The sequence below is a fragment of the Hordeum vulgare genome, chromosome 1H (assembly GCF_904849725.1).
Source record: "Hordeum vulgare subsp. vulgare chromosome 1H, MorexV3_pseudomolecules_assembly, whole genome shotgun sequence".
NCBI lineage: Eukaryota > Viridiplantae > Streptophyta > Magnoliopsida > Poales > Poaceae > Hordeum > Hordeum vulgare.
In genome coordinates this window covers 218555325-218580808 of record NC_058518.1, presented here as the reverse complement: position 1 = coordinate 218580808, position 25484 = coordinate 218555325, and the positions used below count along the sequence as shown (strand labels likewise).

Here is a 25484-nt window from a genome sequence, read left to right as displayed (position 1 = left end):
GCGTCTGTCTCTATTGCCAACATCAGATTCTCCATGTGTGGTCCTTCAAAGAACCAACTAGTTGGGGAGTCGTTAGCCTTCACTATCACGTCCACGTGATATTTCTTGGTGTCGGCGTTGACCCACTGCTCGTGGTAGAGGAAAATGGGTGTGCGGCGTACTTGACACATCTCGAGGCTATCTCCCAAAAGTAGGGGAAAGCCCGTCTCCAGAAGCATCTCAGGTACGGCGGCCATCTACAAGGTTGTAGGAGAGGGTTAGAAATTTTTGGTTGGTGCAGAAATCTCAAGTGTAAGGGCTGAGTGCACTACTCGTCTTGGCTATCGTCCATGCTACCTAAGGCTTCCAACAGTCAGGATGGCTCTGATACCAGCTCTATGGGGAGCCCAACTTACGAGTCGAGATCCTCGAATGAACGTGCTCAGTGATCCCAGAGATCAATGCTCACTGAACACACAAATGCTGAAATATAAGAGTCTTACGTCCAAAGTACCGAAATAATAAACCACATGACCAATAAGGTCAAGTTCACATGGTAGGGCCTATAAGGCCAAATCACACTAATACAACTAGTAGCGGAAATCACGGGGCTTAAGAGGTGCCCATGCCATCAGCCTACACAAACATGCATTCTGACTGGGAGCGTCCTAGTTCGCAGGGCAGTCTCCGGTGACGTACTCTTCTCCAAACTTCGGTCCTTCCATGTCTGGTCAATAATATAACCAGTAGCAAGCCAATGAGTACTTTTAATGTACTCGCAAACAGCCAATGATATGAATAATGCATTTGGTAGGATAACAAGTAATATGCAGTACTGGTGGATAGCAGCTTAACTATAAATGGACATGATCATGGATGTGCAACATAAGCTAGATGGTATTTAGAAGAACAGGTTACAAATATCAACATATCTGTTATGGGCTGAACACTCTGGGTTCACCCGACATGCCAAGTTACCAAACTTAGTCATATCAACTCTTTCTCAGATAACACCATTAAACACACACACACACACACACACACACTTGGTTTATGCGGATATGACTGGACGTAGTTTAAGCAGGATTACCCAGTTGTCCTTGACCACGGACACGGCTATTCGAATAGTTTTACACTTTGCAGAGGTTGTACGCTGTACCCACGAGATCGGGGAAACTTTCATGTCATCCACGACTCGCGGTATATAACATACCCGAGGTAAGTACCCAATCAATGCCTTTCCTCTATGATACTAGACAAAGATATCCACTCGATTGGTACCCAGCCCACACGATGTACGTCTTACGAGCACCGACTCTGTATAGTATCATCCATGCGTGACCCACTGAGAGGGAGAGAGAGCAAGGAGGAACGTGCATGCGTGGCCACGGTCTTCTGGTTGGATCTAGCTCGCGTGGGCACGCGTCGCTTTGGTCAACAGAGCATGGGAGGAGGGGGCATGGGCTGCCGTGATACAGAGAGATGGTCGGGGCCTAGAATGGGCATCTGGGGGAGTTTCGAACCGGCCGGGGTTGGCCACCTTTGCTTCGGGTGCGCCCAGCAGCATGCCCAAGGAGTAGTTTTGGCATGCCATGGCATGCTGGCATGCTCTGGGATGCTTTGGCCGTGTCTGGGGTGTCCTGGGGCTTGGACTGAAGATGCCTAGCCGTTTGGGAGCCGAGGGACTCACTGCTCGCCATGGGGAGAGAGGAAAGAAGAGACACCAGCATTGGATCAGAACATAGAATGAGGATTTTGGGGCCTTCTTCTTGGATTAGAGGAGGGCCACTCTCCTGCAGTTGGAGAGTGGTTCTGGCTGCTTGGTCAAAGAGTTTGGAGGGAAGAGCTTAAGAGTGCAGCGGGGTAGGGGCTGATTTGCTAATATGGCTGAAGGTGTTGGACAGGTATTTGGGATAGCAACACCTCACCATTGGTGGTGAGAGTTAACACGATTAAGTGTGTTGCAGAAATAAGATACTGCACCAAATTTGAGCCTCATTGGACAAGTTTGGTAATGCAAACTTGAAATCACCCCCCCGAATGGCAGATTTGTCCCTTCCAAAGGGAATGTGGGTAGATTACCTCCTGCAAATCCCATTTTTGGCACAGACTCCTCATTTCGCGTGTTGAAGACTCCTGCAAATATTCAACCCATTTGGATAAACTTTGCAATGTAGAGATGTTTCAACTAGGTTGTGGACACACAGGGTTTTAGGATTATTTAGTGAACCAGATCACCTTGGAATGAGGTGAAACTTGATGTGGCCACTAAATATAGCTTGGGAAGGTTGCTGGAATTTTCTAGGATTTTATTGGAAATATTTCCTTTGGAAATATTCCAAAAGATAAAAATAGAAAAAATAGGTTGTCAAGTATTTTCTCAAATATTTTGAATATAAATAGGGTTTGAAAATCTTATGTATGGAAAATATATGTCCTCTTAGTATCTCCAAATTTTCTTAGATTTTTCTAAGGCAAAAAAGTAATTTTCCATATAGGAATATCATTTCTGGCCTCACAAATGGACATGCAAATAAAATTGGAAAATAATTTATAAAATAATTATTTTATGGTTTTGGAGGGTTAAAATAGTTTTAGAACCAGATCACCATGTTTGGGTAAGAGCACTCCCTTGCTGCCAAGGACTTCTAGTGCAATCCCAAAGGAGGGTTTTGAAATAGCCTAAATAAGAAAAAAGAATTTTGGGAATATTTATATTAAGAAAAATATGGTTTTTGATACCACTAAATCAAGCATACAAGCATACAATGAAAACCATAGCACTCACAACATTGGTTTTTGAAAAGTTTTTTATAAACTCAGATTTTGAAATTATATTGAAAGTGAGGTGAAAACAGGGTGTGACAGGGGCCTTATCGAGGGGCTCCTCGGCCTCCTGGAGGCCGACGGTTCCTCTTCAGCCACCTGTGGGCCGACAGCAGACTCTTCGGCCACCCGTGGGCCGACAGCAGACTCTTCGGCCACCCGTGGGCCGACCGGCCCTCTTCGGCTTCCCACCGGTCGACAGGCCCCCCTTCGGCCCACCAAAGGCCGACGGGGTGCTATTTTTTGTTATTTTCAATTTCGACATATGCTTTTCTATTTTGGTACAAAATATGTAGCACTTTTGAAAAAAAATCGAAATATAGTGGTTTTGTAAGTATTTTTGAAGGGTCTGGAAAAAATAGTTTTGTCCTAACTAACGTCCATGCTAACTATGGGCTTCCTACAATCAGGATGGTTGTGATACCAGCTCTTTGGGGACCCGAACTCATAAGTCATAATCACCGGATGTACGTGTACAGTGACCCAAGAGATCAATGCTCAATAAACACACAAAAATTGAATAACAATAGTCATACATCCATTATGTACTGTTTTACTCAAATATGGCTATTATGGCCAAATCTTCATACACTCGCAGCGGAAATCTTCATCGATAGTGTGAACCCATGCCATCTGCCTTAACCCTACATGCATTTTGACTAAGATGTGTCCTAGTTCATATGTTTATCACCAACGTACTCTTCACCATATCCCTCCTCTTCCACGCTTGGGCAATTAAATAACCGGTGTTTGAATGTACTCGCAAGCAACCCATGTTTGGAACATGGCAATAACAATACATGATATAGCACTAAGTAGGTAAGTTGCAAAAATCTAATTTGAAGCGTAGTGACATGATCAAACATATTGTAATGTCACACATCATGAGGTTGCACATATCCATAAGAACAAGCTACAGGTATCAATATAAGAAGGGGTTGAACAACTCATGTTGAATCATCATGCCAAGTCCTCTCACTTAGCTCAAGTATCATTTTTCTGACACACGCACACACACAAAAATTATGAAAACATCGCACGTAGTTTAAGATGGACCACCAGTTGTCCATGACCGTGGACACGACTATTCGAATAGTTTTACACTATGCAGGGGTTACACACGTTATCCACAAGACTCAGGAAACTTCCTTGTCATACACGACTCGCGGTATATTACATACTCGAGGTAAGTACCTAAATAATGCCTTTCTGCTGACGATACTAACAAAGAGTCCACTCGTTGGCACACAACCCGCATGATGTACAACACGAGTATCATCCATGAAGGGACCGACGGTCCGCCCGGTGTTTGTAAAAATAGCCCAAGGTCGTCCTTTCTGGCATGATCCAGTATCGAGGGTAACCACGTCACTCCCGCCACTAGTAATGCAAGACCTCTACTAGTACCGACCAAAGTAATCAACAAGGCCCCCGTCCCATAAGGGGTATCATGGTTGTGCATGTAAGGTTGGGATGGTCAACAGATCTTAAATCTCTCCGTTTTTGGAAACACACACACAACTTGCTCCGGTACACCACTTCTTTCTCAAGTGGTTACCTAGCTCAAAATCATCTCCCTCAGGCATTAGTGGCACCAGACGGGGTTTTACAAAATTCTTCGAGATCGTTCCTTTTCTGAAACCATGCATATTCCCATCCCACTTGTATAGCAACTACTTAGCATTCTAACTACTACCCACCTGTACAACCCTCATAAGAAGGTAGGGTCATGCACGATGCAAGTATCAACGAGGAAAGTGACAAAGGTAACCCACCATGATAGTCACCAATTCATCATGATGCAATGCAATGGAATGAAGTGTTATATGTCGTGCGTAAAATAGTTTCTTAGAAATGGTCAAAGGGTTGCTTGCCTGGCTCAGCAAGGTCTTCGAGGTCTTCAATAACTTTTGTTCCAACTCCGAGCACTCCGCCTACTTCGTCAACTACCACCGGAAACAACCACAATAAGCAACACAACAAGGATAGAAATAAAAGTGTTATAAAATATGAAGTTTATTTTTATTTACATCGTGGCTATAAGAAGAATGACAAGAGTGGTTCTAATGGATGTGGATAAACTAGGATTTTTAAAAAGGAAATAAGGAGGAATTATTGATCCTATAAGAAGCCTACAGAAAATATTTCTATAAAAATGAGTGGATGCGCGTATTAATTAGGGCATGATTTTAGAAAAGTTTAGGAAGTGGTTTCAGTGGATTTGGAGTTGGGATGAATTCCCTAGGGGTTTTCTAGGATGGTATAAATGAATAAGGGAGCTATTTATTATATCCAATAGGAACAATGCATGCTAAAAATGTTAACCAGGACTAGAATAATAGAGTATGATTTTTGGAGTCTTTGGAAATTTGAATCATCCAATTTGGACTAGAAACGAATGTCCTAGGAATTTTCAAAAGGGGCCTTTGGGAGGTGGAAATTCTAATTTGTCTTTGAAGAGAACACAAACTTGTGATAGAAAAATAGAAAAGTTGTACCATGAAATAATTTGGATTTTTAGAAAAATGATGGAGTTGGAATCATGCCTTTTTGAGTAATATTTATTTATTTATGATTTTTGGGATTTTCTAGTTAAAAGAAAAAGGGAAAAGGGTGTATACCTAACTGGCTCAACGCCAGTGGGCCTCATCGTACTGGCATAGAGCAGCCACTCGGCCAGCCCAGTTGCGTCGCGCAGGGAGCCACACCGGAGACGTACTCTCTGGAGTGCGTTTCCACAACGAGGAGGAGGCCGCGGCAAAGCCTGTCTCCACTTAAAACGCGGGGCCCATGCCGACTAGCCACTGACACGCGACGCTAGTTTGTTGCATAATTCACCCTCCCCCCACTCAAGCAGGGGATAGGTAGAGAATGCGAGACCGAGTGAGCATCAACGCTGCTGCGGTGGCTCCGACCACCTCCGATGACCGTCCGGCCACCGGCCTGCTCGGGAAGAAAAGGCGCTTCCATCCCCGCATCGCACGGACGACGAGGGCCATCAGAGCGTCGTTAGCGACGGTGGCGGTTGCCGGCGACCGCGAGCCTAGGCAGGGCGGCACGACCGACAAGGGGAGGAACGGTCTGAGGGAGGCTAGCTAGGGTGTCCCAGGCACCTTGCCGCACGTAGGAGAGGAGGAGGGGCAATGTGGATCTTCAATTTGAGGAGGGGCCGCCAAAATGGCTCCGACCATTGTCGCCAATGCAGAGGACGAGAGGGCGATTGGGGAGTGCTTGGAGGTTGGTGAGAGCGAGAGGGAGCAAAGAGGGGGTCCAGGGTGCTTGGGGGACATAAAACAAGAGGGCAACGGAGTGGGGCTTGATACGTCTCCATCGTATCTACTTTTCCAAACTCTTTTGCCCATGTTTTGGACTCTAATTTGCATGATTTGAATGGAACTAACCTGGACTGACGCTATTTTCAGCAGAATTACCTTGGTGTTATTTTTGTGCAGAAATCAAAGTTCTCCAAACGTCCTGAAAATTTACGGGGAGCAGTTTTGGAAAATATAAAAAATATCTGCGCCAAGTTCCACCTAAGGGGGTGGGCCAGTGGGCCACAAGCTCTGGCTCCGCCACCACCCCCCTGGTGGCGATGGGCAGGCTTGTGGGGACCACACGGCTCTGCCGCCCCCAACCTCAGGTCTATAATTCTCCTTTCGTCCCAGAAAAAATAAAAAAAGAGAAGTTTTCGCCGCGTCTATGATACGGAGGCGCCACCACCACCTGTTCTTCATCTGGAGGGCAGATCTGGAGTCCGTCTTGGGCTCCGGAGAGGGGAAATCGTCGCCATCGTCATCATCAACCTTCTTCCCTCTCCAATTCCATGAAGCTCTTCGTCGTTCGTGAGTAATCTATTCGTAGGCTCGCTGGGCGGTGATGAGTAGGATGAGATCTATCATGTAATCGAGTTAGTTTTCATGAGGATTGATCCCTAGTATCCACTATGTTCGGAGATTGATGTTGCTACTACTTTGCCATGCTTAATGCTTGTCACTAGGGCCCGCGTGCCATGATTTCAGATCTGAAATTATTATGTTGTCACTAATATATGTGTGTTTTAGATCCGATCTTGCAAGTTGTAGTTACCTACTATGTGTTATGATCCGGCAACCCCGGAGTGACAATAACCGGAACCACTCCCGGTGATGACCATAGTTTGGGGAGTTCATGTGTTCACCAAGTGCTAATGCGTTGGTCCGGTTCTTTATTAAAAGGAGAACCTTAATATCCCGTAGTTTCCTTTTGGACCCCGCTGCCACGGGAGGGATGGACAATAGATGTCATGCAAGTTCTTTTCCCTAAGCACGTATGACGACACACGGAATGCATGCCTACATCACATTGACGAACGGGAGCTAGCCACATATCTCTCCGTGTTATAGCTCTTGCATGATGAATATCATCCAAACAAATCACCGACCCATTGCCTACGAGTTTGTTCTACTGCTGTTGTTACTACTGTTGCTACTGCTGTTACTTGTCTTGCTCTGCTGCTGCTACTACTATTGTTGCTACTGCTGTTACTTGTCTTGCTCTGCCTCTACTGTTGCTACTACTGTCGCTTGCTACTGTTGCTACTTGCTACTGCTGTCACTACCTCTGTTCCTTGCCATTGTCGTTACTCGCTACTTTGCTAGTACTACTTTGCTTGCAGATACTAATCTTTCAGGTGTGGTTGAATCTGACATATTTAGCTGGTAATACTTGAGAGTATTCTCTCACCTCCCATCGTGCGAACCAACAAATTTGGGTTGAATAATCTACCCTCGAAAACTGCTGCGATCCCATGCGCTTGTGGGCCGTCAACAACATTCTTCTAGTTTCGATTGTCGTAGAGTGCTAGCAGCATTCTTCTGTTGCCGTTGCAAAGGGGAAGAACAGTTGACATCAAGCATTTTTCTGGCGCCGTTGCCAGGGAGGTATTGCTATATTATTTGAGTCACTTGGGATTTATATCTGCTCATCACTATGAAGAATCTGAAGGATCCGAAGACCAAAGTCTTGCCCTCAACTACGAGGGGAGGTAAGGAATTTCCATCTAGCTCTGCACTTGATTCACCTTCAGTTATGAGTAAGTTTGCGACATCACCTCCTGCTAGAAATCTTGATATGTCGCCTGTGCTTGATGATGCTTATGATGCTACTGCTAGAGATGCTATGCTTGATACTGTGCTTGGTGATGCTTATGATGCTACTACAAGAGATGCTATGCTTGATACTATGCTTGATGATGTTATGCCTAATACTGCTAGAGATGCTATGCTTGATACTGCTTTGCCTGATGATGCTAGAGATGCTATTTTTCCTAATGATGCTATGCTTGATACTGCTAGAGATACTACTTTGTCTAATGTTCCACTAGGAGTGTTCCTTGATGCTCATATTGCTAAAGTTACTGCCAATGCTCGTGATGCTTCTGAAACTACTGATAATATTGAGATAGAACCTGCTTTTGCTCCTGTTAGATCTAGCTCTCCTAGATATGAATGGCCTGATATACCTGAGGGTTATGTTATGGAGGGAGAGATAGCTGAGGATTTTCTTGCGTGTAAGTATGCCTGTGACGCTGAGAAATTACTTCTCAAGTGGAAGGAAAAATCTCGGGAAGCTAAGATGAAATATGACCCGAAGTTTGCCACATCACCTATCTTCATCACCGATAAGGATTATGAATTCTCTGTCGATCCTGAGATAATCTCTCTAGTCGAATCTGAACCTTTTCACGGTTATGAGTCTGAGACGGTCATAGCCCATCTTGCCAAACTACACGAAATAGCCACCCTTTTCACTAATGAGGAGAAGATCCGCCACTACTATATCCTTAAGTTGTTTCCTTTCTCTCTAAAGGATGATGCTAAAGCCTGGTTCACCTCTCTTGCTCCTGGATGTGTAACTAGTCCCCAGGAGATGGTCTATTACTTCTGTGAGAAATATTTCCCTGCCCATAAGAAGCAAGCTGCCTTGCAGGAAATATACAACTTTGCTCAACTCCAAGAAGAGAGTCTTCCACAAGCTTGGCCGAGGCTCGTCAACTACAGAATGCTTTGCCTGATCACCCTCTTAAGAAGAACGAGATACTTGATATCCTCTATAACGGACTTATCGATGCCTCTAGAGACCACCTAGATAGTTGTGTCGGTTGTGTTTTTAGGGAACGAACTGTAGAACAAGCCGAGACCCTACTGAATAACATCTTGATCAACGATAATGCTTGGACTATTCCCGAACCACCTCCTAAGCCAACTCCAAAGAAGAGAGGTATTCTATTCCTCAGTCCCAAAGATATGCAAGAAGCCAAGAAATCTATGCAAGAGAAAGGCATTATATCTGAAGATGTCAAAAATCTACCACCTATCTAAGAGATCCATGGTCTCGATAACCCGATACAGGTAGTAGAAGTGAATTCTCTGCGTAGGTTTGATGAGAGTGATATTCCTTTTGATAAACCTGCTAGCCTATGCTTTGATGAATTTGACAACTTTGTTGCCAAACAACAGAGTTTCAATGATTATGTTAGCAGACATTTGGAACAAAGTACTCGTATGCTTAGCCATTTAAGTGCTTGTGTAGACAGAAATATCAATGATCTGAAGCTTCTGAGTAAACATGCCTTTATGATTACTACTGAGGTAGAACAAGTAATTAAAGCTCAGAACGACTTCCTCAATGAATTAAATGACAACTCTGTCAGAGTCATAACTAGAAGAGGCAAAATGACTCAGGAACCTTTGTATCCTGAAGGTCATCCTAAGAGAATTGATCAAGATTCTCAAGGAATCAATGCTGATACACCCAGTCATCCTAAGGAGAAGAAGAAGGATGATAGAAACCTGCATGCCAGTTCACCAAATACTGTCACACCTGAAGAACCTAATGATATTTCTGCGTCTGATGCAGAAACACAATCTAGTGATGAACATGAACCCGGTGACAATATGGACAGTGATTTTCAGAATAATGCTCAACCTAGCAATGATGAGGATGTGGAGATTGAACCTTCGGTTAACCCTGATAACCCACAACCTAAGAAATACGATAAGAATGACTTCACTACTAGGAAGCATGGTAAAGAAATGGAGCCATGGGTTCAGAAACATATGCCCTTTCCTCCTAAGCCATCCAAGAAAAAGGATGATGAGGATTTTGAGCGCTTCGTTGAGATGATAAGACCCGTCTTTTTGCAGATGCGGTTAACTGATATGCTCAAGATGTCTCCGTATGCCAAGTACATGAAAGATATCATGACTAATAAACGGAAGATACCAGATCTTGAGATCTCCACCATGCTTGCCAATTACACTTTTAAAGGTGGAACTCCTAAGAAACTTGGTGATCCCAGAGTGCCCACTATACCTTGCTCCATTAAAGGAAACTATGTAAGAACTGCCTTATGTGACCTTGGAGCCGGTGTTAGTGTTATGCCGCTTTCTCTTTATCGTAGACTTGAATTGGATAAGTTGACACCCACTAAAATTTCTCTGCAAATGGCCGACAAATCAACTGCTTTCCCTATCGGCATTTGCGAGGATGTGCCTGTTGTGGTTGCTAACACCACTATCTTAACAGACTTTGTTATCTTGGATATTCCTGAGGACGATGCCATGGCTGTCATCCTCGGAAGACCCTTTTTAAACACTTCATGGGATGTTATAGATTGCAACAAAGGCAATGTCACTTTCCACGTCAACGGTAATGAGCACACGATGCACTTTCGGAAGAAACGATATCAAGTACATTGCATCAATGCTATCGAAAAGACTTCATCGATTCTCATTGGGAGCTTTGAATGCCCTATTCCTCGTGTCAAGATGAAGTATGATTTGCTTGTTGGGGAGATACATATCCCCATTGAGGTGACCTAGTGACTATTCGAAAATTCTTCGTTCTCTTTTGCGATTCGAAAAGGTTTGGCAAAGAGACTTGATCAACCTCATTGATGGATTTTCTCTCGATGACCATGAGATGGATGAATCGAGGAGTCACACACCTCTGTTCCAAGCTTTCACTTTAGGTTGCTTAGAAGAAAAATGATAGGTTTAGTTTAGTTTTCCCTGTTTCCTGTTTTAGCGTCCGGTAGAAAAATACCTCGAAAATAAAAGTTCTCCGATGGTCCTGAAAATTTAGTATGATGTTTTCTAGATTTTTTGAAAATTACTGGGCCTGAGAGCTGGCCTGGGGGCCAGACCAGTGGGCCACAAGCCCTGCAACCGCCACCTACCTCCCTGGTGGCAGAGTGCAAGCTTGTGGGGCCCACAGGCACCCCCTCCACTCATTCCAGCTCCGAGCCTCTTCTTCCACCTCTATAAAAAATTGCTTCGCAGCTCAAACCCGTGTTCTTGCTCATTTGGCTGTGATTTTCGATCTCCTTGCTCAAAGCACCATTCTCCGAACCGGTTTGGGGAAATTACTCCTTGGTAAGTGACTCCTCCATTGGCCCAATTATTTTTTCCTCTAGTGCTTTATCCTTCGCGAATTCTTGCTACCTTGGTGACCCTGTCCTTGAGCTAGAAATGTTGATTTTAGCTGGTCCCAAGTAGTTTTAGCGCGTGATACAGTCTCTAATCACTAATAGGAGTAGTTGCTACAATTTGGGTTAATATTTATTCGCTTTTCTTTCGAAGTCTCTAAAAATTTCAGAATTTTTCAGAGCTAGAAAAAGGAAAAGATGAGGAGGTTCTGAGAGGCTCTTCAAGCCGTAACCCCAAGGAGGATGAGAAGAACCACCCCAAGTACGTAGTCCCTCGAGTCACAGAAGTTCGAGCGTGCGAGTGGCCAAGTGATGAATTTTTGCACACCGCCGGACTTTATGAAGACTTTTATTACTTGGTGGAGAATGCAGGTCTTACTGCATTTGTTGACGATAAGTGCCCACGATACCTCCTCCTCACCAATATTTTTGTTCAAAGCTTCAACTTTTATCCGAGGAAGAATCCTCCCATGGTTGAGTTCATGATATACGATGTCCCCCAGTGCATGACGCTGCAGGATTTTTGCAATGTATGAAAATTACCTTATGTTGGGGATATCCGTGACCCTCGTCCATGGGACTTGGAGGATTTCATTGGTTCTATTGTTGTTGGGAGGAGAGAGGAGTGTCTCGCGCTAGAATTGCTAGCATACATTTTCCTGTGCTTCGGTACTTCTCACTATTTGTGGGAAAATGTTTGATTGGCCGTGGGGAGGTTGGATCACTTAGTTCTCCAGACCTTGCGGTTTTGCGTGAAGGCCTTTATAACGATAAGACTTATAGCTTGGGCGCTATAGTAGCTAAACGGTTGAACTTGAACCGTTCTAAAGGTGTTGTCTATGGAGGTATCTATGCTACCCATCTTGCCAGACACTTTGAGATACCCATTAGACTAGGAGAGGAAGGAGAGATGCTTCTCCCTGAGAAATATCTGGATTATGACAGCATGGTTCGCCATGATTTCCTGGATAGAGATGCTAGTAGACTGATGATTTATAACCTGGTGTTTAGTCAGGGTACTCAAGAGACTATTACTTTGCCTGCTCCTTCTTTGTTCAATCTTCATGTAGGCAGGTACACTATTATGCCTGCGGACATCTACGCATATTGGGGCTTGGCCCAACCACAGGCGCCCGTGCCCGAGCCGCCAGTCGAGTACCAGACGCCAGTTTATCAGTGGGAGCCAGAGGAGCTCACACAGCAGTGGAATACACAGTCTGCTCCAGAGTATACTGGAGCTGGTTATTTCCCACCTTGGGAGTAGACCAAGCTAGGCCAAAAGCCTAAGCTTGGGGGAGTACGTGTTCTCATCGACTTTACATTCATGCTTATGCTTTCACTTTGTTAGCCGGTGTTTACACTTTGCCACTGTATTATCCATGCTAGTTTATTTTTGTTTTCTTGTTTTCTTGTTTTGTGTCCTTTTGAGAAAACCCAAAAAGATTTTTCTTTCTTCTTTTGCTTGTTGGGAGCTTTCCCGTGTAAATAGTTTTCTTTTGCTTTGTGTCAAGGTAGAAGATATTGGTTACAATGTTTAGTGGTTCTTACATGCTTACCTGTTTAGCTTTCAAAGATCCATATTACTTTGTCTTCTCCTTTGTGTTTGCCTGCAGATTCAGCTTAGTCCAATGCGCTTATTATTGTTTTCATCGTTCGATCGTGCAAATGAAAGGCAACAATGATGATATATGATGAAGTGACTGAGACTGAAAAGCTGGTATGAACTCTACCTATTTTGTTTTTGTAAATATGACTAGCTTGTCGACCCAGATTTAGCTTTGTTGTGAGAGAACCATGTTTGCAATGACAACTTAGAGATCATAGTTTCTGATGCCATGCTTATTTAGCTGAGAGCTTATAATGGTTTGTCTTGAATGCCAACATAGATTTTGAGATGACTATGATGTAGTATGATAGGATGGTATTCTCCTTTGAATGTTTCAAGTGGCTTGACTTGGCCCATGTTTATGCATGTAGTTGAAACAAAATCAACATAGCCTCTATGATGTTCGTGTTCATGGTGATTTATATCCTGTTCATGCTTGCATTCAATGTTAGTCAAACTCATTGCATCTTGATGAATGTGTTGCTCTCTAGTTGGTCGCTTCCCAGTCTTTTGCTAGCCTTCACCTATACTAAACGGAATACTGCTTGTGCATCCACTTCCATAAACCCAAAAGTTTTTCCATGAGAGTCCACCATACCTACCTATTTGCGGTATCTACCTGCCGTTCCAAGTAAATTTGCATGTGCCATTCTCTAAACCTTCAAGAAATAATATGTTTTGCATGCCCGAACCGCTCATGTGGTGACAGGGGGCTATTGGTATCTTCCATGTTAGGAGTGTTATCCTCTACATGTGCTTATTCACTGTCATTCACGAGAAAGAGGCCGGTAATTGGAATGCCCAGTTCCACGCTTAAATCGAAAACATAACTGTAAAACAAGACTCCCCCCGGATTGATGTTAGTATGGACGGTACCCGAGGATTCGGCTAGCCGTGGAGTGTGATTGATTAGTGGTGGGGAGTTAAAACTTTACTTCTCTGTTTGGGAACCGCCTATAGCATGAGTAGCATGGAAGATATTGAGAACTCTTGGTCACTGCGTTGACAATGAAAGCATGCCACCCAAAATTATTATCTTTGTTTTCAAAGCTTGAGCTCTGGCACCTGTGCAAATCAATGCTTCCCTCTGCGAAGGGCCTGTCTATTTATTTTCCTGTCGAGTCATCCTCCTCTTATATAAGGGCCTGACTATGACTGGATCTTCGTTGCTATGAATTACAATGTTTAGTCAGCCCTTGATCTTTGAAAGTGCTCTGCATTTATGTTTTGCGGTCTCAGAAAGAGCTAGCGAGATACCACCTATTCATATTGCTTCATGCTTGTTTTGATTGAAGTGTTGTATTTGAAACTCATTATTATCTGCTCGTTAGCTGATTATGCCATTGATATTAGTTTACCGTGAGACCTTTATGTCATTTGCTTATGTGGTTAACTTGTGATCTTGCTGAAATTCTGGTTATGAGTTAGGCATAGTTGCAACAACAAGATCAAACAGAGTTTGTCAAAGTTTTTTCTTTCTCTCTCAGTTTATCAACTGAGTTGCTTGAGGACAAGCAAGGTTTTAAGCTTGGGGGAGTTGATACGTCTCCATCGTATCTACTTTTCCAAACTCTTTTGCCCTTGTTTTGGACTCTAATTTGCATGATTTGAATGGAACTAACCTGGACTGACGTTGTTTTCAACAGAATTGCCTTGGTGTTATTTTTGTGCATAAATCAAAGTTCTCCAAACGTCCTGAAAATTTACGGGGAGCAGTTTTGGAAAATATAAAAAATATCTGCGCCAAGTTCCACCTGAGGGGGTGGGCCAGTGGGCCACAAGCCCTGGCTCCACCACCACCCCCCTGGTTGCGGTGGGCAGGCTTGTGGGTCCCACACGGCTCTGCCACCCCCCAACCTCAGGTCTATAAGTCCCCTTTCGTTCCAGAAATAATAAGAAAGAGAAGTTTTCGCCGCGTTTACAATACGGAGGCGCCGCCACCACATGTTCTTCATCTGGAGGGCAGATCTGGAGTCCGTCTTGGGCTCCGAAGAGGGGAAATCGTCGCCATCGTCATCATCAACCTTCTTCCCTCTCCAATTCCATGAAGCTCTTCGTCGTTCGTGAGTAATTTATTCGTAGGCTCGCTGGGAGGTGATGAGTAGGATGAGATCTATCATGTAATCGAGTTAGTTTTGATGAGGATTGATCCCTAGTATCCACTATATTCTGAGATTGATGTTGCTACTACTTTGCCATGCTTAATGCTTGTGACTAGGGCCCGAGTGCCATGATTTCAGATATGAAATTATTATGTTGTCACCAATATATGTGTGTTTTAGATCCGATCTTGCAAGTTGTAGTTACCTACCATGTGTTATGATCCGGCAACCCCGGAGTGACAATAACCGGAACCACTCCCGGTGATGACCATACTTTGAGGAGTTCATGTGTTCACCAAGTGCTAATGCGTTGGTCCGGTTCCTTATTAAAAGGAGAACCTTAATATCCTGTAGTTTCCGTTTGGACCCCGCTGCCACGGGAGGGATGGACAATAGATGTCATGCAAGTTCTTTTCCCTAAGCACGTATGACGACACACGGAATGCATGCCTACATCACATTGAAGAACGGGAGCTAGCCACATATCTCTCGGTGTTATAGCTATTGCATGATGAATATGAGCCAAACAAATCACCGACCCATTGCCTACGAGTTTGTTCCACTGCTATTGTTACTACTGTTGCTACTGCTGTTACTTGTCTTGCTCTGCTGCTGCTGCTACTACTGTTGCTACTGCTGTTACTTGTCTTGCTCTGTTGCTACTGTTGCTACTACTATGGCTTTATACTGTTGCTACTTGCTACTGCTATCACTACCGCTGTTCCTTGCCACTGTCGTTACTCGCTACTTTGTTACTACTACTTTGCTTGCAGATACTAATCTTTCAGGTGTGGTTGAATCTGACATATTCAGCTGCTAATACTTGAGAGTATTCTCTCACCTCCCCTCGTGCGAACCAACAAATTTGGGTTGAATATTCTACCCTCGAAAACTGCTGCGATCCCATGCGCTTGTGCACCATCAACAACATTCTTCTAGTTTCGATTCCCGGAGAGTGCTAGCAGCATTCTTCTGGTGCCGTTGCAAAGGGGAAGAACAGTTGACATCATGGCTCAGGTACACCTCAGATGCCCTTGGGTGCAGCGAGCAAGATTGCCACAGCGGTCTTGGTGGCTTCTTGGCATCGGGCATGGGAGGTCAAGGGTGTCACGTAGCGCGAGTGGATGTCGTGCCTAGACTAGACGCGAGCTACACGACAACGCAGAGTGGTAGAGTGCCGCCTCTGCATGTCGGCTGCATGGTCACCATGCCAATACGTGTCCAGGGCAACCTTTTTGTCAGCCAAGTTTGTCCGGGGTGCAAGGCACGCATGCTAGAGGGCACGAGTGGAGTTTGGATCCATGTGGAGCTAGGTGGGGTAGTTTTCACTAAGGTTAATTTTGCAGTTGCAAACATGGGGGCCAGATGAGTGGTTCTTACTGGAGTGCATGAGAGGTAAGAAGTTGTCTAGGTGTCTTAGGTATGGAAGAACTAGGTGAACACAAATTCCATCTCAGGGAGATAAGTCTGTAGGGTACTTGTAGTTCAACGCAGCATTAGCTACCAAAATCTAGGTTTAGATGGTTGATACGTCTCCAACGTATCTATAATTTTTGATTGTTCCATGCTATTATATTATCAACTTGGGATGTCTTATATGCATTTATATGCCATTTTATATCATTTTTGGTCCTAACCTATTAACTCAATGCCTAGTGCCAGTTCTGTTTTTCTGTGTTTTTGACATTTTTCAGAAAAGAATATTATATGGAGTCCAAACGGAATAAAACCTTCGGGATGATTTTTTCCATAATAGAAGATACGCACAGGACTTGAGAACCAATGCAGGAGGTCTCGGGGGAGGTCACGAGCCCCCTAGGCACGCCCTAGGGGGGTGCGCCTAGCAGGCTCGTGGCCCCCCTTCCCTCCTCTTCCATACCTCTTTCGCATATAAATTCCCAAAAATCCCTGAACCTCCAGAGAGAGCCACGAAAATACTTTTCCGCCGCCGCAAGCTTCTGTCTCCGGGAGATCCCATCTGGGGACCGTTCTGGTGCCCTTCCGGAGGGGGATTCGGACACGGAGGGCTTCTTCATCAACACCATTGCCTCTCCGATGATGCGTGAGTAGTTCACCACAGATATGTTGGAGCTATATTTTTATTTACCACATGATATGTGTTTTCCTTGGAGCGTCGTGTATTATAGGGGTCTTTTCTTTTTGTTCTGTCACAATCATCCTTGCTGCACACCTTTTTGAGAGGGACATGCACTCATCGTGAATTTGTTAGAATACTCAATGAGCTTCACTTATATCTTTTGAGATATATAATTTTGCTCTAGTGCTTCGCTTAAATCTTTTTAGAGCACGGCGGTGTCATATTTTCTAGAAATAAAAACTCTCGATCTTCACTTATATCATTTTGAGAGTGCTCTCTCTAAGTAACTTGGTAATTGGCGTGTGCTATGAAATTAGTCCTAAATATGATAGGCATCCAAAGAGGATATAATAAAAACTTTCATATTCAAGTGCATTGATTAGTAAGAGAAGTTTGATTCCTCACAATTGGTTTTGAGATATGGATATGGTAATATTAGAGTTATGTTAGTAGGGTGTTGTGAATCTAAAAATACTTGTGTTGAGGTTAGTGATTCCCGTAGCATGCACGAATGGTGAACCGCTATGTTAGGAAGTCGGAGCATAATTGATTTTTTGATTGTCATCCTTTGTGTGGCGGTCGGGATCGCGCGATGGTTAACACCTACCAACCCTTCCCCTAGGAGTATGCATTTAGCACTTTCTTTCGATTACAAATAAAACTTTCGCAATAATTATATGAGTTCTTCATGACTAATGTGAGTCCATGGTATAGATGCACCTTCACCTTCCACCATTACTAGCCTGTCTAGTACCGCACAACTTCCTCCGGTGCACAAACCCACCATATACCTTCCTCAAAACAGCCACTATACCTACCTATTATGGCATTTTAATAGCCATTCCGAGATATATTGCCATGCAACTTCCACCGTTCCATCTCATGACATGTGCCGTCATTTTCATTTTGCCTTTGCATGATCGTAAGATAGCTAGCTAGATGTTTCAACGTCATATGCTAAGCTAGATTGTTGCCCATCCCGGTACGCTGTCGGAGGCATTTCATATAGTCATTATTGTTCTGAGTATTGAGTTGTAAGTAAATAAAAGTGTGATGATCATCATTATTAGAGCATTGTCTCATGTGAGGAAAAAAAGAGGCCAAAGATGCTAACCAGAAAAAATGAAATGAAAAAAAGAGAGGCCAAAGAGCCAAAAAAAAAGATGAGAGAAAAAGAGAGAAGGGACAATGCTACTATCTTTTTCCACACTTCTGCTTCAAAATAGCACCATGTTCTTCATGATAGAGAGTCTCTTGTTTTGTCACTTTAATATACTAGTGGGAATTTTCATTATATAACTTGGCTTGTATATTCCAATGATGGGCTTCCTCAAAATTGCCCTAGGTCTTCGTGAGCAAGCAAGTTGCGTGCACACCCACTAGTTTTCTTTTTGAGCTTTCATACACATATAGCTCTAGTGCATCCGTTGCATGGTAATCCCTACTCATTCACATTGATATCTATTGATGGGCATCTCCATAACCCATTGATACGCCGAGTCGATGTGACCATCTCCTCCTTTTTTCCTCACAACCTTCACCACACTCTATTTCACCTATAGTGCTATATTCATGGCTCACGCTCATGTATTGCATGAGAGTTGAAAAAGTTTGAGAAAGTAAGAGTGCGAAAACAATTACTTGGCCAATACCGGGGTTGTGCATGATTTAAATTCTTTGTGTGGGGATGATGGAGCATAGCGAGATTATATGATTTTGTAGGGATAACTTTCTCTGGCCTTGTTATTTCAAAAGTTCATGATTACTTTGCTAGTATGCTTGAAGTATTATTGTTTTCATGTCAATATTAAACTATTGTTTTGAATCTTACGGATCTGAACATTCATGCCACAAGAAAGAAGTTACAAAGAACAAATATGTTAGGTAGCATTCCACATAAAAAATTCGGTCTTTATCACTTCCCTACTCGAGGACGAGCAGGAGTTAAGCTTGGGGATGCTTGATACGTCTCCAACGTATCTATAATTTTTGATTGTTCCGTGCTATTATATTATCAACTTGGGATGTCTTATATGCATTTATATGCCATTTTATATCATTTTTGGGACTAACCTATTAACTCAGTGCCTAGTGTCAGTTTCTTCTTTTTTCCGTGTTTTTGACCTTTTTCAGAAAAGAATATTAAACAGAGTCCAAACGGAATAAAACCTGCGGGATGATTTTTTCCATAACAGAAGATACACAGAGGACTTGAGAACCAAGGCATGAGGTCTCGGGGGAGGTCACGAGCCCCCTAGGCGCGCCCTAGGGGGCACACCTAGCAGGCTCGTGGCCCCCCTTGCCTCCTCTGCCCTACCTCTTTCGCCTATAAATTCCCAAAAATCCCAAAACCTCCACAGAGAGCCACGAAAATACTTTTCCGCCGCCGCAAGCTTCTGTCTCCGCGAGATCCGATCTGGGGACCGTTCTGGTGCCCTGCGGGAGGGGTGTTCGGACACGGAGGGCTTCTTCATCAACACCATTATCTCTCCGATGATGCGTAAGTAGTTCACCACAGACCTTCGGGTCCATAGCTAGTAGCTAGATGGCTTCTTCTCTCTCTTGGATCTTCAATACAAAGTTCTCCATGATCTTCATGGAGATCTATCCGATGTAACTTTCTTTTGTGGTGTGTTTGTCGAGACCCGATGAATTGTGGATTTATGATCAGATTATCTATGAATATTATTTGATTCTCCTCTAATTTCTTATATGCATGATTTCGTATCCTTGTAATTCTCTTCGAGTTATGGGTTTCGTTTGGCAAACTTGATCTATAATTCTTGCAATGGGAGAAGTGCTTGGTTTTGGGTTCATACCATGCGTTGTCCTCACCCAGTGACAGAAAGGGTAGCGAGGCACGCATCATGTTGTTGCCATCAAGGGTAAAAAGATGGGGTTTATGTCATATTGCATGAATTTATCCCTCTACATCATGTCATCTTGCTTAAGGCGTTACTCTGTTTGTTATGAACTTAATACACTAGATGTATGCTGGATAGCGGTCGATGTGTGGAGTAATAGTAGTAGATGCAGACAATATCGGTCTACTTGTCTCGGACATGATGCCTATATGTATGATCATTGCCTTAGATATCGTCATGACTTTGCGCGATTCTATCAATTGCTCGACGGTAATTCGTTCACCCACCGTAATACTTGCTATCATGAGAGAAGCCTCTAGTGAACACTATGGCCCCGAGGTCTATTTTACACATCATATATTCAGATCTACATACAAAAATACCTTGCTGCACTTTTACTTATTTACCTTTCATCACTTTCAGATCTCACCTTGCAAGTAATCGTGAAGGGATTGACAATCCCTTTATCGCGTTGGGTGCAAGTTTGTTTGCTTTTGCGCAGGTTCATTGGTGCCTCATCTTATTACTCCTACTGGATTGATACCTTGGTTCTCAAACTGAGGGAAATACTTATTTCTACTTTGCTGCATCACCCTTTCCTCTTCAAGGGAAAAAACAACGCAAACTCGAGAAGTAGCAATGGTTTGCTCATATTTTCCCCATGAGCATGCCATTCTTGGCTTTGGTTTGATGCATTAACATGCAAATGGGGTTCTGTGGCAGTTTGGGTGCAATCATGTAATTTCTCGGAACCAACGCTCCATAAGATTCCCCTTTTATTTCGTTGTCGTCGTGTATTTTATTTGTTTGTCGCATTCATTATCGCATCATGTGCATCATCCGCATTGCATCGGCACTCTGTTGCTGTTATTTTTCAAAACTTGCATCCGTTATTAGTTGCCGGTTCTTCCCGCTCTTGCCATCGACCATTTCGAGACCAACAACACAAACACGCGCCCGTAGTATCGTTAAAATATTATTTCTAAAAGTGTGTATAAAACATTCTCGGAATTGGTTGAAAGTTAGCAAGCGGTATTATTTTAATGTAGGTAGACCACCTCCAAACATCGTCACATTGACAGTCCATTTGATACCCGAACCGTTAAACATATAGCAGTATTTTAGTCGGTCATCATAGACGTTTTTGTTATTGTAAAACTTGTTGCCGAGAATTCCGTGCTTTCCCTCCCTGCTATGCCTAGCCCCTGTACACACTCACACCCTTCGCGCGCGCCCGATAACTTCCCCGAACCCGAAGCATACGGTCGTGACCATACCATGTGGATTATCCCATAATATCCCCAACCATCATCAGTTTTTCAATTGGATTCCCTAACCTATTTATCTTAAACGTTCGTTCTATATCGGAGGATCTAAATAGCCCCTAACTAGGGGTGCAGGGCGAGCGGGACTCCTCGCTAAGCCGCAACGCCGTCCTGCAAAAAAAGCTTAGCACGCATCGCTCGCGTGACCGCATAGCACAAGCGGGATCAGACGGCACGACCGCTTCGTTCGCCTGGTGTCCCGTATATCCGACATATGTCTTCGTAATATCAGAGCTATGCCAATTCCAGTCCAGGTTCCCAACTCCAGCCGCTATTCACATGGATTGGATACGGGCTTAATTACCTCGATTCCCTCGCCGATGGAGTTGACGACGTCCCCCCACGAACTCGTGCACCTCCTCGAGCGGGCAGAAGGCGAAGCGCGACGAGTTGTAATCGTTGTCGCCGAACTCGCCCACGATGAACAGCGACCGCCGGAACATGCCCCTGCACTCTGATCACACCAAACCGGCAGGCGCGCGCAATGCATGCACGTCAGCTCACGCGTCGAAGCAACTTATTACTTATAACTGCAGATTTTGGGCTTCATCTCCTACATCCACTTGATCTGGGTGTGCACGGAGCCGGAGTTCCACACCGTCTTGCTCAGCCCCTTGGCCACGAAGTAGCTTGTGTTCAGCGTCGTGCCGCCGGTGATGGCGAAGTTGGAGCCGTGGTGGAACGTGGCGTTCTGCGCCTTGGACGGCGGCATCAGCGGCAACCCCAGCTCCTGCGCTGCTCATGCGCGCAACACACAACTGAGACAACAAACAACACACTTGAGAAAATGACGACTGCTGGCCGGCCGAGCCGAGAGGCGAGAGAAATCAAGCATGCGAGAAAGAAACCGATGATGATCATCCAGCTTGGTGTTAGTCGATCAATTACTGATGAAGTCGACGACGAGGCGGCCATCGGAGCAGCGGCCGGTGGGGTACCCGAAGTAGGTCATGCCGTAGGGGAGCTTCGCCGTGGCGAGGTACTCCGGGATGCCGTCCACGACGAGGTTGCCGGCGTCCACCAAGGAGTCCCCGAAGTTGAAGATGGCGGCATACTTGTTGGCCGCCGCCTCCTGCCCCGTAAGTAGGAGCAGGAGCAGGAAATGTCCATCACCTTGATCTTCATGAACAGCTCCGACGATGGCAGCTACCCAAACGCCTCCCCCGCCGCGCCCTCCGTGGCCGCCTTCGGCTCCCTCGCGTCGTCGCTGCCCCGTCAAGGATGACCGTTTCGAGCTTGACTCAGTTGCAGTACAAGCACCGACTGTCTGGCGGGTCGTTGGGGGGCTCATGCGGGCTGTCGCGTTGTCCGCCAAAAGTGAAACGGCGTGAGGCGGGCTGCCTGCGGTGGCCGCTAAAAATGCAGCCTCCCCTTCGTTGTTCGGCAGGCAGCCACATCCCGCACCGCCTACAACCTGACCCCTAACCTATCTGCTATCTGCTATATATAACGGATGAAACCCTAGCCTAATTCTAGATCATTTAGCTATCACATCCATCCCCTCAGCGGCCTCCACCCATGTCTCCAATTTCGTTCCCGACCAATTCCCCTTCACCTCGTGATATCTCCTCTCGATCAAAACCTCCAACCATCTCACCCCCGCGCCTCCATACTCGCAGCCGCTATAGCCTCTGGACGCGTGTGCACTCGAGCAGAGGGCTTCGTCTCCGCGACCACTAAAGCAGGAGCTCCCACGGCCACTCAATCGCCAAGGAGTCACGCGTCCCCATGGCCGTCCACGAGCTCCACCCATGGACAGCAGCCGGAGCCTCGCGCCACCAGTCTCTAGCTCGCCCCACAAGCTGCCCCGACCCCGCCGCTGTCAGGTCACACCGCCGCGCAAACCCGATCTCTCTCCCTCTTGCCTCTCTCTCGTCCCCTCTCTCTCACCTCGGCTCTCTCTCTCTCCAGCAGGAACTCCACCCCTCCATGGAAGTTCCGCAAACAGTCATCGTCCTCGCCGAAGAACCGACAGCCGCGCATCGAGCGCCGCCTCTTCCCGGTCAATCCCCGCCATCTCCATGTCGCAAGCACGCCGAAAGCACCAGCGCCGCCCCTGCTCTGCTTCCTGGAACGGTCGCTGTTGCTATCAGCTTTGTTGCGTGCCTGCGAGCACGCACGGCAGCGCCATGGACCTCCGCTACCTCGAGCTTCCCTGCGCCCCAGACCATGTCCCCTCGGTGACGAATCCGCACGTCCCGCCGCCCAAGCTCCGTCCGGCCATCTCCTCGCCTCGCTGGAGCTGCCTCCTGTTGCGCCGCCCCTGCAACGAGCGAGGAGCTCGCCTACCTGTGTCAACCGCCCGAGATGACACCGTGCGTAGATCCGATCGGGGCAGACATGGTCCAGTCTCGCCACGGCCCAGCTGCGTGCAAAGGCCCAGGCCTAGCACACCAGATGTGCTCGCTTTCAGGCCCGCGTGGTGAACGTCCCCCTTAGCCCAATCTTTCACCCTGGGCGTATCATAGTTGTGTTGCTTCCAACAGATTCGGCCCATTGTATTTTTTTTCTTCCTCACAACGAATTTGCCTAATTATCCACTGAATAACAGATTTGCACAAAAAACCCTAGACTTCATGCATTTAATATCTCACAAACCGTGCATCGGATTAAAATAAATTAAATATATAAAATGTTCAGAATTTAGTATAGATTAGTAATATCTAACTTTCACCCATATTCAAAATGTTAAACTTGTTGTTAGCATTAACTTGCATAGATTGCCATGTTAAATGATTTATTTCATAACTAAAGAACCGTAGCTCTGATTAAAATATTTTATATATGTAACCCTACTATAAAAATGTGTAAAATAACATGGTGGCCTTTATATTGCTATTTAACAACTCTAATATTCGGTTATATGTAGAAGAATACGAAATCTTAAAATACGAAATCTTAAATTGCATATGAGGACTTTTTGAAATTGTTATTCGTTGTTCCGGCCTCATTTAAACTTGTCTAGAATTTCATGTGGTTCCATTATATCTTTTTACATCCATGACTTGACATACTTGTGGTTGTCATTTGCATACATTTTACATACATGACATATTATCTTGTGTTGGTCATATCTTTTAGTCCGTAGCTTCGTTTTAGATGATATATATATGTAAATCGACTACAATGACGTGTAGAATCCCATGGTGCATTTTGTTTTTCCAGTTTAATAAATTTAAAATATGATGTTTCCGACCTTATTTAAAATGCCTAGATAAATTGTTTGTTCATGTTTCACCTCTTGCCATGTTAATAACATTTAATATATTCGTGTACCAAAACAGGAGTGAACTAAGTAATTCAAATGTGGAGTTTCGTCAATATGTAACTCGTTGCATATTGTATTTCATTTAACATGTAGGATATGATTGTTATGCTTGTCATGCCTTGCATAATCGTATGGATATGCACATATTTAATTGTGCATCATGTCACAAATATGTTGTGGTGTTGTCATGTGTTGATTTTTTGTTTAAGAATTGCTTCTTCTCGATAGGGTCCTCAAGTGTGTTGGAGTGTGAGGATTGTTTTGACTACGTTTGTTCGTCTACTTCACAGATTCGTTATTCTTCTAAGCAGGATCTTAGACAAGATGATCATTTCCCTGGAAACCACTACTATGATTGCTATGCTAGTTGTCTCGATTCTATCGTTATGTCTCATTACCTACCACTTAAATGTCAAGCCTTCCAACATTGTCATAAAAAGCCTCTAACCCCCTCCACATGATATCAAAGCTTTGTTTGGCTATGTTACAGCTTGCTCATCCTTTCTTATAGCGTTTCTAGTTGGAGGTGCAAGTTGCTTTCCATGTGTCAATATGGGTTCCTTAATATATCACAATATTATTGCTATTTAAGTTAATGCACCTATATACTTAGTAAAAGGTGGAAGGCTTGCCTTTTGGCTCGGTGTTTTGATCCATCTTTGTCGGCCTAGTTACTTGTGTATAGGTGTTATGTTCCATATTGAGCATCCTAACATGCTTGGGGTTGTTATGGGCCCCCTTGATAATTTGTCTTAGATTAAAACTCTTCCTGCACGGTCCAACTTTGGTACTATATTTGCCTAGTAACTAATAATCCTACATAGGGAGTAATTAACCCATGGATAATTAATCAACCCCCGGGCCAGTGCTCCTCGTCATTGTTGGTCCAAAACAGAGCCACTAGCGGGGCCACCCGAGCGCAATTTAAGAGATTTCTACCAGGTCATCG

At 44.6% G+C, this 25484-nt stretch overlaps 1 protein-coding gene and 1 pseudogene across 2 annotated transcripts; one reads left to right on the top strand and one right to left on the bottom strand.

Moving 5' to 3' along the window:
• Positions 1–22558, bottom strand: part of LOC123398130 — a 38924-nt pseudogene extending 16366 nt beyond the window's left edge.
• Positions 22559–22758: 200 nt separating this feature from the next.
• On the top strand, positions 22759–23848 carry LOC123408872. 2 transcript variants are annotated; one of them, XM_045101914.1, is made up of 2 exons: positions 22759–23093; positions 23182–23848. In XM_045101914.1, exons 1-2 carry the CDS (start codon positions 22996–22998, stop codon positions 23576–23578), a joined length of 495 nt encoding a protein of 164 aa, XP_044957849.1. In that variant the 5' UTR covers positions 22759–22995; the 3' UTR covers positions 23579–23848. The 2 variants fall into 2 exon arrangements, with proteins under 2 accessions (XP_044957849.1, XP_044957846.1); XM_045101911.1 differs by having other exon boundaries at positions 23179–23848.
• The last annotated feature ends 1636 nt before the right edge of the window (positions 23849–25484 follow it).